Genomic DNA, 14,303 nt, shown 5'->3' on the forward strand with positions numbered 1-14,303 from the left:
TTTTACCTAGTTCCTTAATTAAGATCTCAAATACCACAATTCTATCTTAATGTTTGCTGGGATGGATTTCAGGCTATCTTTGAGGTTTGCTTAAGCACTTTTATCTCCGTGTGGTGTCAAGTGTTTGCCATCAAAGGTTAAACGATTATGCCTGAATCCAACGAAGACCAAATACACACATATATATAAAACACACAGACATATGTGTATATCATCTATATATATATATATATATATTATATAGTATATATATATATATATATATATATATATATATGTTATTCTATAAAAAGGTCTAGTAGATAAAATCATGATTCTATCTCTCTCTCTCTCTCTCTCTTCTCTCATCTCCTCATCTCTCTCTCTCTCATCTCTCTCTCTCTCTCATATTTGAGTAGAGTGCACACGGTGAGACGTGTTAAATTTTACAATGATAATATTCTTTCATCTCGTTTGCATGAGGGTTTTAGCCTCATACGTACCATCATCAAGGGAGAATCATTAACTGATTTTCCAAGTAATAAATAAAAAAGCTAAAAATGTACAAAATACCTCGAGAGGGAAAAAATTAAGAGAACATCAATGCAAAATAACAAAAATCTTTCAGATAAAAAAATTACGAATAATATATGAGAGAGAGAGGAGAGAGAGATGAGAGAGATGAGAGAGAGAGAGAGAGAGAGAGAGAGAATGGTAATGATGATGTGGCAATGCGCCGGCGGTAACTATCTTTACATCTCATATTGACCTCTATATTTGAGTCATCTACATTCAAAATGCTTTTGCTAGAATTTGCAAGGGTAATGCGATTTCACTACCATGGCAACAATCAGATGCCCTTTTAATTAGTAATTAGACAAAAACAACCTGAATGCATATCCAAAAAAACAATACACACAAACACACACACACACACACACACATATATATATATATATATATATATATATATATATATATATATATAATATGTATATGCTATTATATATATATATATATATAATATACTATTTATATATGTAATATGCTATTATATATATATATTTTTTAGGGGCAGTAACTTAGAGCATTTGCAAATATATTAAACGCAATTAGGTGCCTTATCCAAAAAAAGAAAAACCAAAGTAGACAAAAAAAAAAACAAGAAATCAAGACAAAAACCACGGCAAAAAGAAAAAAAAAGCATGAGAAAAAACCATGAAGGAAAAAATCACTAAAACCAAGACACAGCAGCATCATCATCACAAAAAGATCGAACCAAATATGAACCAAATACTGTGAAAAGGTTCTCTATTATTACATAAGCGACAAAGGAGTGGTGCGGGGGGCGGGGAAAGGGAGAGGGCGTTGGAGATAGGGTAGAAGGGGGTGTGTTGGACAAAGGTGTATGTAATATTACTTCTTAGGAGGAAACCTATGATAAAGGAGGGGAAGGTTGTAAATAAAAGGCCGTGTTTTTGTGTGTATCTATCTACCCCTTGAATTATTGACCCAGAATACGTACCATCGTTGTTGCCTTTCCGGAGAGCGACACCAACGCCAACACCAACACCAACTCCAACTACCAACACCAACACCGCCCCCGCCACTGACGACGTTGCCTCCGCCAACGCCAACGCCTCCTCCACCAACTCCAACTCCTCCTCCTCCTCCTCCACCAGTTTGACATATACACCGGACACCATTATGTCCCCGACATATAGTGTTGATCACCCCCAAACACAGGTTTCCGAACACGACCATTGTCGTCGGCGCCGCCCGTGCTTCCTTTAATCGAACTGTTGTTATTGTTAGTTACTGTTATAGTTATTGTTAGTACTGTTATTTTTGTTACTGTTATAGTTGTTGTTCCGGTCCAGGCAGGGAAGGACGTCCGTCGCTCCTCACACACACACTCACACACACACAATGGGAGGGAGCTCGGGACAACGTGGAATACTACACTAACACCATATGCACACCACCATCGTCGTCGTCGTCACCATCAACACCACCAACACCACCAACATCCCCAACAACAACACCACTATCTCCACCACCACCAGCAGCAGCAGCCAACATCAAACACGCCCTCACGGTGGTGGTGGTGGTGGTGAGGGTCGTCGCTGCTCTTCTTGACTACTCCTCTTCCTCTTTTTCTTCTTCTTCTTCTTCGTCAGGGAAGAGACTTAAGGCACAGAAGGAGGAGCGACTGGGGGACAGCAGAGAGAAGAAGAGCATGAGAGAGTGAGTGAGTGCGGGGGACACGCAGAGAGAGACACGCGCACACACACACACAAGAGACAGACAGACACGCGCGCACACAGACACACGCCGTGCCGTTGTTCCTCCTGCTTCTGCTTCTGCTTCTGCTCCTGCTGCTGTAGGGACACGCCCCACGCCCCCAAGAGACGAGAAACCGAGGACCACGACGGCGAAGAGGGGAGACGTGAACGGGGGAGGGACGAACGGCCGCTTGGTATGAAGTGCAGGCGAGGTAAGAGAGAAGAGAGAGAGAGAGAGGAGAGAGAGAGAGAGAGAGAGAGAGAGGCCCACACACAGCAGCAGCAGCAGCAGCACCGCGAAAGAGAGAGAGAGAGAGAGAGAGAGAGAGAGAGAGAGAGAGAGAGAGAGAGACCCTTTCCAGTCCCTTTCCTATTCGGTGGCACCTACCATGGGTGGTGTCGGTAGAACCCGCAGCAGCAGCAGCCACGGAGGCGTCGTCTAGTGGCGGAGGAAGAGGAGGAGGAAGAGGAGGAGGGTGAGGAGAGTGTGGGTCCATGGTGGAGGTGCTGTCATTGATCTCCCCGCCACCGCTGTAGGTCATCACTTCGTCATCGTCGCCGTCGTGACACCGGGGGAAACCCGCCGGCGTGGACATGACGGAGCGAGGACGGGATACGGCGCGGGACTTGTTGCCTTCAGGAGAACTCCCGAAGAACGCTGGTTCCCAAGACAAGAGGCGCGCGAGCACGCCGGCGGCGTTCGCCGCGGACGCATCAGTCACAAACGGATCCCCGTAGGGCGAACATATTGGTTGCTGCTTTCGTCGGAAAGCGGATATCAGTTATATTATATATCAAGAGTAATAATAATGATGTCGAATATTAAAAAAAAAAAATTCTATAACTTAGAAAAAAATAATAAGTTTCGTTAAATGCATTAAAAAGCCTTGTTACCTGCACTTTTCACTTACTGGTTATTATCAACAAATATTAATAATCATAACATGAATATATGAACGAAATACACTGATCCCTTTCGAAGTGAATGGCAACACTAAGGCAACTGCACACATGACGCAATAACTCATATCTTTATAACTTTTATGATAACCATTATAGGCAAAGCACTATTTAAGGGTTTAATCTGAAATATCTCAGGACGTTTGATATACTATTTCCTTCACTTTTCATAAAAACAAGTAAACTCCTTCATCTATACTTATATGGATGGAGTGCAGCAAAGAGAGAGGTCTTTCTACAGGCAAGCACTATAGGGGTTCAATCTGGAATATCTCAGGATATTTAAATCACAGATATTTCTTCCTTACAATACAACCCTTTATATAGGCAAGCACTTTATATAAGGGTTCAATCTGAAATATTTCAGATAATTTAAATCACAGACATATCCTCTTTCAATACAACCCTTTATATAGGCAAGCTCTTCATTTAAGGGTTCAATCTGAAACATCTCAGGATATTTAAACCACAGATATTTCCTCTTTAAAATACAACCCTTTTTATATGCAAGCACTTAATAAGGGTTCCAATCTGACATATCTCAGGATATTTAAATCACAGATATTTATTTCCTTTCAAAAACAACCCTTTTTATAGGCAAGCACTAATAAAGGCCCCAATCTGATATTTAAATCACAGATATTTCCTCTTTAAAATATAATCCTTTATATAAGCAAGCACTTTGTAAAGGGTTCAATCTGGAATATCTCAGGATATTTTAATCACAGATATTTCCTCTTTAAAATACAACCCTTTTTATAGGCAAGCACTTTATAAGGGGTCCACAATCTGAAATATCTCAGGATATTTCGATCCCATATTTCCTCTTTTAAAAAAAAACTTTACATAAGGGTTCAATCTGAAATATCTCAGGGAATGTACACCACAAATATTTCCCTTTTCAAAAACAGGAAAACTGCACTCAGAAAACACTGGAACATTAGTAACCGCAATGAAACACTCTACTAAGGGTTTCAACCCGTTTCTAAATCACATCAGAGCCTACTGTACCAGCCTCCTCCAACGAACTCATCACTGACTGGACTAACAACGCTATGACCGGAAGTGGGTGTCACTGGTGTCACTGAGTGGCACCTGCCTTATCACGAAGTTTGTGATCACTCGGACAGGCATATCTGTGACCTTTATGGGAAGTGGCCAAATGGCGAAAAAGTCATTCATAATAACGCCACAAACACTTCTGAAAATAGCTGGTGAGCGACGAGCTGTCTCTCTTTCCCTCCCACTCTCTCTCTCTGCATATGTGACATCATGTCGGCATGCATTATGTACATTATCCACCCCCCCTCTCCCTCTATCTCTCTCTCCGCATATGTGACACGATGTCAGCATACATTACGTACATTATCCTCTCTCCCCCTGCATATGTGACACAATGTCAGTCTCTGTATACGTGACAATGTCAACATGCCATTCGTTCTCTCTCTCTCTCTCTGCAAATGTGACATTATGTCAGCAAACATTATCCTCTCTCTCTCTCTCTCTCTCTCTCTCTCTCTCTCTCTCTCTCTCTCTCTCTCCTTGCAACGTTCAGCAACTAACTTTAACCAGAACCATACCTGAACACACACACGCACACACAAAAGCAGCCCGAGCACGAAAACAAAAGAAAACGTCAGATGACAAAGAAGCTCCCAACGACAAAGCAAAGGTGCGGACACCAACAAAGCATCAAACAATCCCCCACTGCCATCAAAGCACAAGCAGGGGATTCTCAGAACAGTGACACAAGCAGATTACAGTATAGGTAGGCCTCTCGACATTTCGCAAACCAGGATAGTGCCCAGGCTAAATTTCAATACCAATTCTGTAAGTTTTTCCAAATGAGGAGCAAATAGCATACATAAAATAGCGATTATCAAGAGGCAATGATGAAACACAGTAACGAAGACTTATTAAAAAAAAAAAAAAAACTAAGTTGTGCAACTGGTATCACAAAAGTTCGAGCGTAGATGCAATGCATGACTACCCTAAAGCAACTCTCACTGAGCTATAATAATTTACTTATATTATCATCTATTTATTTATTGATCTGTTTAACTTTTTTTTTTTACTTTTTTAAAAGATGACCTCTTCTTTCTGTATTTCCTTTTGCGTTCTGTTTCTTCTTTCGAATGAACGCCATCTTCTGACCGATTATTAATAATAATAATAATAATAATAATAATAATAATAATAATAATAATAATAATAATAATAATAATAATAGTTGTTGTTTCAACAGCAAAATAGTAATTTTTTTATATTAACATTGCCCTCAAAGAGGGACTGCTTCCTAATATTAATAATAATAATAATAATAAAAAATACCGGAACCAAGCCCTTTACAACCAGGTCAAATAAAAACAGACACACAACAACCATTGAGAGAGAGAGGGGGAGAGAGAGAGAGAGAGAGAGAGAGAGAGAGAGATGGAGAGAGAGAGAGAGAGAGAGAGAGAGAGAGAGAAAAAAATTACAAACAGCAAGAAAAAATAAAAACCTGTTCAGCGGATATACGTTCCTAACTACACCACCGAGACCTATCCAGAGGCAGGATAGGAATTCCCTCCCACCACACTTTCCCCTCTAAGGATATAGTTCCCCCCTATCTCCAGCCCTTGCCCTTCCCTGCATGGCCAGGAGCATCATCATCACGCAGGTACAGGAGAGAAAAGGTTAACGAGCTGAAAACATAGTAAATGAAGTAAGAGGAAATAAATGGAAGAGCGAATGATCATTTTAAGGTTTTCGTCTTTTAGAACGTTGGGGATAAGTGGTGTTAATGTATATAAATTAAGGTATAGCCAAATGTACTATATATATATATATATATATATATATATATATATATATATATATATATATATATATATATGCAGTCTCCCACACAGACATACATACTATATAAAATATATATGTATATACATACATATAATTATATATATATATATATATATATACATATATATATATATATATATATATATCATACATATAAAAAGTAGTACACGAAACTATATTCATCAGTATGTAGTTTCACAAAATGAGATACAAACGACAGTTACTGCCGTATGTACCCATTACCTTGTTCCATCTTCCAGGTTGCCATTTACACTAATAACCAGCTCTGACTCATATTGCTCTCAACATCATTCTTTTGCAAACACTCTCAAACCCTTTAATTCTTTTCCCTCAAAAGCGGATGGTGGAATAATGGATAGGGTTCATTTGTGTAGGTATTAGAGAGTTAATAAATCTGATGATGCAAAAAATTAGAGGGAACTTGACTTGTCTTTGGAAGTCAGGGTGGAATGTAGAAAGGAATTGTTGAGCCAACTCTCCTTGACGGAAGTGAAGTGAATTTGAATACAAATGAAGTAACAATGGATGAAGCTGGTGAGATGAATGGCTTCTGTAGTATAAGTGGTTCAAGAACTGCAATGGTGATCACTGGGTGATATGCAAAAGTGGTTAAAAGGTTGGTGTAGGAAACAGGATGGGGTCAGGGTTCTGAGATGGTTTAGTCATGTGGAAAGAATATGAGGCAAATATTTTGGTTCAAAACGTTGTATAATTCGGAAGTGTCTGGAAGGAGGAGGCGAAAGAGGCACTGGAATAGAAAAACTTCAATAACTAGATGATTTACGCGTGCATACATGATAAAGGAGAAGGAATAGTTTGCAAAGGAATCTGATGCGCTATTGATGACCCTCCTGTATAAGTGTATGAAGTAGCTAATATTGAAGAAGGTCAACTTCATATGTATGTATGTATATATATGTATATATATATATATATATATATATATATATATATATATATATATTTATATATATATATAATATATATATATATATCGACATAATCGAATACAGAAATAAAGTAAAATTCTTATTTACATGGCCACGATTCAATCAAGCACCAGCCACTAAAAATGGCCAGTGAAAACAGGAGTTGATGATCATTAAATCCGTCTTCCTTAGCAACTTGTTGAACGCAAGCAAGAGAAGAGGCCGGTCCCCTGCTTTTGACCTACTGAACGCGTCTAATGAACGGCGAGTGTCAAGGATATACACGCCAACAGGTTGGCATTGATTGTTTTTTTTATTTTTGGAGTTCGTCTCGATAAATTCTTTTGCGTGAAAGCGAAGGGATGTTGAGTGAGGGAGGGAAATGATGTGGCAACCCAGACGAAAGGGAAATACGATATTTAATAGGCATAATTATCTCTTTCTCTCCAATGAGGGAAATGCATATAATACAACGGTTTCTCACGGTGCAGACATTACGGGTTTTGTGGAAAACTCCTTTAGTGAAGTCCTTCACCTTTGACTGTAACAAACTTGAACGTCTTATCATATTCCAGACAAAACCTTAGTATGTAATGAAACAAGAGCCCTAGAGTAAGAAAATCCGTCTGCTACCCACTAATCACCAAGAATATAACGTAATCATCAACATCTGTCCCCACAGAATCCGAAATGGAATTATTATTATTATTATCATTATTGACGTTGATGTAATTCCCTCATCTTGTAAGCGAAACTGTGTTTCTTAAGACTACGTTCATACCAAAGGGCAATAAATCGTTCATCTTGGAAGTTAAAAGGGCTTTTAACGGCTTTCTTCATAACTTTTACATTAAGTAACACAGGCAGTGAGACGTTCCTATGCTTTATTAGAAATGTGAGGGAGAGAGTTACTCCTATATAAATATCGCAATAGCACTTAAAACCTATTTCACATTCTTGATTTATATTATACACACATTATACATATATATATATATATATATATATAATATATATATATATAGAGAGAGAGAGAGAGAGAGAGAGAGAGAGAGAGAGAGAGAGAGAGAGAGAGAGAGCGCATGTTTGTTTTATCTTCGTATTCTTTTTTATAATTCACTCGTGTTTTCACAGCTAATCAACACCCAGTTTCCTACCATGCTAAAAAGAAAAAGTTACGTACCTAATCCAACTCCAGATTCTTAAAAAGCAAAACTTTTAAACTCTTTCTACTCTACACAGCTCTCCGTTGCTCCAGACTGCAACTTCAGTAATACCTCACAAACCATCCTACACAGACTGAGAGTATGTAAGCCGTAGATAAGAGGGTAAACAACCATTAAAAATACAATCATGCCTCTTAGCGCCTAGAGATGAAGAAATGTCTAGCTCAGAGCAGCGTACACTGTAGACGTGATTATCTCGTCGTCCTCCTCCTGATATACATAACGTCACATAAGTCATAATAAATACGTAAGTTCTGTGTCGTTATAATTTATAGGATGACGATGACCAACTGGGCTTCTATTAGTGCCACAGATTTTATAATCAATCGATCAATCAATCATTTCACCTTTTTAAAAATTAGAGCTACATATCTGCCCTGACCTCTTAATACTGATTACTGGCATGTGGATTGGTCAGAATTAAAAAGCTTATAGACTTTACACCAATACAGAATTATCTATACTATTTACATAATGAGTGACAGCCATCATTAAATGAAGAAAAAATACCTTTCATTAGGGGGGGGAGGTTTAAACTGTCCAGTAATGGCAAAAGATTGTAGTCCTAAAGGATTTGTACATTTTAACGTATACAGTTCTAAATAATTTTCGTCATAAATCTTTTAACAATGAAAACTAACCCAATTCTATCTCACATACTATGCAGAGGGAATTATCATATAATAAGTGAATAAAGAGGGAAAAACAAACACCCTAATAATGAAAAGGATACACTCAGACAGACAAAAAAAAGTGTGCGTTTTTGAGAGGATAGCCTAGCGCTGCCCGGCGTCACATTACAGTTACGGAGACTGAAAATGGCTCTTTGTCACTTTCCGGCTCTGTGGTTTAACCGCACATAAGGCCTTTTATTCATCAACAGATGAGGGCGGTCGTTCTATGAGTAGAAAATATATCACCACAGACTTCATTTCGTCGGTCCTCTAAAGAGAAAATTTTTTATTTGATCGTCAAACAAATGTCTAGTCTAGCTGGGCGTGTTGTCAGCAACTGATTTGGGATGAGGTTACAAGGCTCACACCTTTTCTCATACACGTTCAAGTACGGAGAAAACATTGCTTAATTTCGCTGATCGAAGAAACAACATGAGAGCAAATTTAAGACAATGATGTATAAGATTTGAAAGTCCATAGGACTAGATACCCCCTAAAGCTGGCCATACACATACGCGACTGGCATCGGGTTTGTCCCGCCGGGATTTGCGCGCGCTCCAGTGCCCATACACGCAGATGACTTGCTCTAGGCATATTTTCAGAGGGCCGAGTTATGCACTGGCCGTGTCCTTTCAGTCCTGTAGTGTCCTGGTATAGCGAGTGTTTTTAAATCATGGCACCCAGTAAAAGGAAGATACATGCAATAATAATAATAGCACTCCTGCAAGACGAATACGAGCATGAAATATGCAAGAAAAATCGTAAAGTATGGGTGAAACCATGGCTAAGAAAGAGAGGTTTTATCATATGACTTTAATGAAAGAATTAAAGGAAAATAACCTGGAAGATTATATAGAAATTGATTTAAGAATGAATGATGATGTCTTTGGAGACCTTTTGTTCCTTGTCTCAACAATAAATTAACAAATACAGTAATGAGGAAGTCTATACCTCCTGAGGAAAGATTAATTGCAACTTTACGGTTCCGAGCAAAGTTTCTTGGTCTGAATGACTGAGAGAGAGCAGGGCTATCTTATATAAATATATATTTTAAGAATGGTTTCATCTTATTGGAGTATGGATTACCTGGTCAAAGACCTGTATTCATCTATTTGATAATATACATTGAAACGGAGAATCTCTCTCTCTCTCTCTCTCTCTCGCCCATAAGGGTGCGGCCAAAAACTGAAAGGAAAAGAATCCCAAAGGAGTAACATTCCAGCGTCAAGAGAGAACTGAAATTTCAAGTGGTACGTGCAATGCCTGCAAGCAACGTTTAAGCATTACAGGTTAATGTTTTCAAACGTTCAGGCACATGTTAGTACTGAGAAGTGGGCCTAATGCAACAGTAAGTATAAAGAGATTCTCTGTTTCGAGCGTTGAAATTGCGGGGGAAAAATATTATCCTCACACTCAATTGCTCTGTCAAATAAATAAATACTTAAATGTCAACATAAAAAAAGACCAACTGAAATTACGCTGCCGATATCAACTTAACCCTGAAATCTATATAAAAAATCTAGTTATATACTTTTAACGATTTCCCAAATCAGGCGCAAAAAATGGTACCCTTTAAGATATACTTAACTTTGTATTCTTTATCATATCTGATTTTTACGTAACAATTGTAGTCCTTTGCATGTTATAATTCCAAGCAAGCAATAAGTTATACATAAAGAAGATGGATGTAAAGCTGATATAGTTCTTGTGCACTATACCCAATATAGAACTACAGTTTCTATGTTTCACCTAATGAACATGCACACCGATATACGATAAACATGTACAATGCTCATTTGTTGACGGTTACATCAGATCAACCTACTATGAGCTCACCACCTCCGTGTCCTTGCTCTGGTCACCGGTACGTGAATCAAATCCCTTATGAGAAGAGCAAAAAGGGTTTCTCTGTATGCTCCTTACGCCAACTTGTGCATCGCCTCCTTCATACCACAGGTACCACTCTAGACGGTGGTGCGAGTGTTATCAATCGAGCTGATTTGTCAGTGGTCCTTAGAAGAAAGATGTCAAGAGAAGTTCGTGTACTTGAAAGCAAATGAAAAAAGCAAGCATCTGGTTTAGTTAGTCCTACATCACCTACAAGTCTTCATACATGCATATAGTATATGGAGGAACTTATACTCGAACACAAGTCAGTAAACCTTGTTAGAACAAAACAATACAATGCAAACAATGAAAAACTCAGACAAACGAGTGTCGTAAAACCGGAATTTCCCAAGGGAAACATTACACAAAAACGGAGAAACATAAGTGTGCCAAAACAGAGAGAGAGAGAGAGAGAGAGAGAGAGAGAGAGAGAGAGAGAGAGTAAACACCTCGCTGAGAACAACAACGCCTTATCAATAAATCAAGAGGAGTGAAGGATACTCCTTATCACACGTGAGATGTTATGGACAGGACAAGACTGACATGTTGAATGGAATGGAGAGTGGAAACTATATAATTCCAGCGTTTAGCCTATTTGCATTAGGTTAAAAGTTGAAAAGAGTAAGAAATTTTATATTTGGTTGAAAGTTGAAAAGTATAAGAAATTATATGGCTGTCATATCTCATAATCCTAGTGCTGAGAGGCCATTCCTTGTTTTATTTCATTCTAAGATATTAAAAGGATTATAATTCGTTGTTCTGATTATCGCTGACGACTGATAAAATCAAATGAGCCCATAACGCACTAGACCTACTTACTGAATTTTTTATACTTAATATAACCATAACCCTTCTACAATTCACAATATTGTACATCTACTTCGACCTCCTATTAAGGCGAAAGTAGTAAGGCGAAAGTAGAAGTTTTCATTACTATGTATCGTTATTACCATATGACAAAATTACTGCATAAATGAAGCTTTGGTCTATATTCTAAGCAGGTTGCACAGTTCGATGGTGGACGTGCTAAAAATGACCTTACTCCTTCTCTGGAGGTATTCCATATAACCCTTCTTGATGGAGACAGAAACACTCATTCTTATCACTAGGCCTTGTCACTTTCACACGCCAGTTTACGTCACTGAAATTCTGACTGCTATTCTAGACCTTGGAATTACCAGGACACTTTCCGTATGTGCACTACACATCAACATCTCATTGATAACATTGTATCTATGAATCTATAAGAAGCTTGATACCTTCACTCCTTTCACACTCTACCCACAACCCGCCAACCCGTCTCCCCAACCCCCTCTGAAACTAGCTTTTCATAGTTTTACATAACTTATTATTTGCATGGTCGAATCTAATCTATGACCATCTTAGATTACAATGTGTACTTATTAATACACACATTTAGAAATTTCTCGTGGCCACCAAGACAAAATGTAGTGAGAGAGAGAGAGAGAGAGAGAGAGAGTCTAACGCACCACCGGAAAGTGCTTCAAGTGGTTTGTGGCGATGGTGAGGATATTAGCGGAGTATGCGTTAGTAGGTTACGAGTAAAAGGGCTTAATTATTACGCAGGCATAACTTCCCTTCATTGACGTTGGCTACGTCGTGAGTGCAACAAACACCTTGAGATGCGAAGATCCTGTTTATGAAGAAGACATGAGTGTTAGCAGATCACTCGTTCTAGAGCACTTCTGTGAGTGACGGACTACCTGAATAAAAAAGGGATACGTAATTGCCCTAAAAACAGATACGATACGATCTCTCTCTCTCTCTCTCTCTCTCTCTCTCTCTCTCTCTCTCTCTCTCTCTCTCTCTCTCTCTCTCTCTCTCAGAATTTTCTAATGAACAGCACTCATCATCGACACAATCCCTTTTGTACAACGTCAACATTAATAAAAAAAAAATGTCCAAACTACTTTCTGAAACAAGCCTACAAGCCAATGAACTTTAGACCTACAAATATGTAAAAAGTACATAAAGAAAATGTAACACAAACACATGAGTGAATTAGCTTTAACGGCCGTAAAACAACGGTATGAAAACAAGAAAATATCAAACTAAACTTCTTTTGTGAGCACCGCTTACCACCAGATCCTCCCGGCCATCTTAATCTCGCATTCCGGCCACAAATCATCATCTTATGCACCTTCCTTATACAGCTGGCTTCGCTGTCGGGTTGGCCGAAAGTTACAAGTACAGTTATAAGTTACAAATGATGTCAACAGTCGATTCATGTTATCAAATGGATGGACTTTTGTGTTGGTTAGCCTAATAAAACCTGATGAGTTTAATTTACCCTAACAAAACTTGACGAGCCTAATTTTCTGTCAAATACAATATTTCAAGTTTATGTATTGTTTTTGTAGTGCTGATGCTAATCTGACATAGGTATTCACTATTCAACTATTCATCATACCTGTGATATTCTATACATACATAGTATGTATATACACCTCCCTTCACCTGCTTCTGAGTGCACAACCCCCCCCCCCACCTATCCCCTACTCCCAACCCCCGACCCAACTCCTGTCAAACAATTATTACACTCCTCTCTTTATTTGGACTTAATAAACATCCATTACCATACGACCTAATCAACATACCGCCCTACCGTAATAATCAGCAGCATAGCAGCGATGTAAAGCCCCAAAAATATGGCATAATTTCCAAATAATAAACTTAATTATGGGTGTTAATTATGGCAATTATTCGTGACCTCGCTAGATAATTATGCCTCAAGGAAGAGGGACCGCAGGGCTACGCGTAACTCACTTCAAAGAATAACAGGAATACTGCAATTCATTGTAACAAATAACCGTTATGAATGTAATTCGTCACCGGGTGATTGTAATAAATAATAGAACATCCGTTATATAATGAATTAGTTTATACTAATTATCGTACATCGACATCTCAGCTTCCAATTGTTTTTCTTTGAGCTCTGAAATTTCCTGTCTACGGTGTCGAGTTTTAATTTTATTAATTCTCTTCCTAAAAATCTGATAGCAGACATTTAAATGTCGGTACGATTTACACTAGTATGTAGGCATATAAGACCAGGTAAACATGGCTGTAAGCAACTATAGGAGTTGATATTAATATAACAAATTACCTATAGTACTACTAACAGTCTGCCGGCAAATCTAGAGCAAGTTGTTTTAAGTACACCGTAAGCTTCTAAAACAATTCAACACAAACTAACGTAGGTAGCGTTACATGAATTCCCCAATCAAAATAATTTCAAATTTTGTAGCTAATATATTAAAAATAATAAAACATTACCAAATAATATCATACAGTTGCATATATAATACAACAATGGCAATATACAAACTTTTTCCTTACTCAATTCAAGAGTGCGTGCGCATCCGTCAATCCATAAACCCAGCTTCTATATTGTTCAACAAGGTCAACATGGATATGTAATATAAAGTGCCTTTCCTTTACTATGTGTAAATTAAGAAAAAACCTACTTGCATTATG

The 14,303-nt window shown here is 38.3% G+C and overlaps 1 protein-coding gene across 3 annotated transcripts in view; it reads right to left on the reverse strand.

Moving 5' to 3' along the window:
- Positions 1-3,024, reverse strand: part of LOC135208664 (protein disabled-like) — a 196,794-nt gene extending 193,770 nt beyond the window's left edge. The window contains exon 1 of one of the 3 annotated variants that reach the window (XM_064241092.1): positions 2,653-3,024. In XM_064241092.1, the coding sequence (XP_064097162.1) occupies positions 2,653-2,860 (208 nt within the window). In that variant the 5' untranslated portion in view covers positions 2,861-3,024. Of the gene's footprint in view, positions 1-1,504; positions 2,365-2,652 lie in introns of those variants that run through there. The other 2 variants (XM_064241088.1, XM_064241089.1) reach the window with 2 other exon arrangements.
- Between the last annotated feature and the right edge of the window lie 11,279 nt (positions 3,025-14,303).

The sequence above is a fragment of the Macrobrachium nipponense genome, chromosome 35, assembly GCF_015104395.2.
Source record: "Macrobrachium nipponense isolate FS-2020 chromosome 35, ASM1510439v2, whole genome shotgun sequence".
In the NCBI taxonomy this organism is placed as follows: Eukaryota; Metazoa; Arthropoda; class Malacostraca; order Decapoda; family Palaemonidae; genus Macrobrachium; species Macrobrachium nipponense.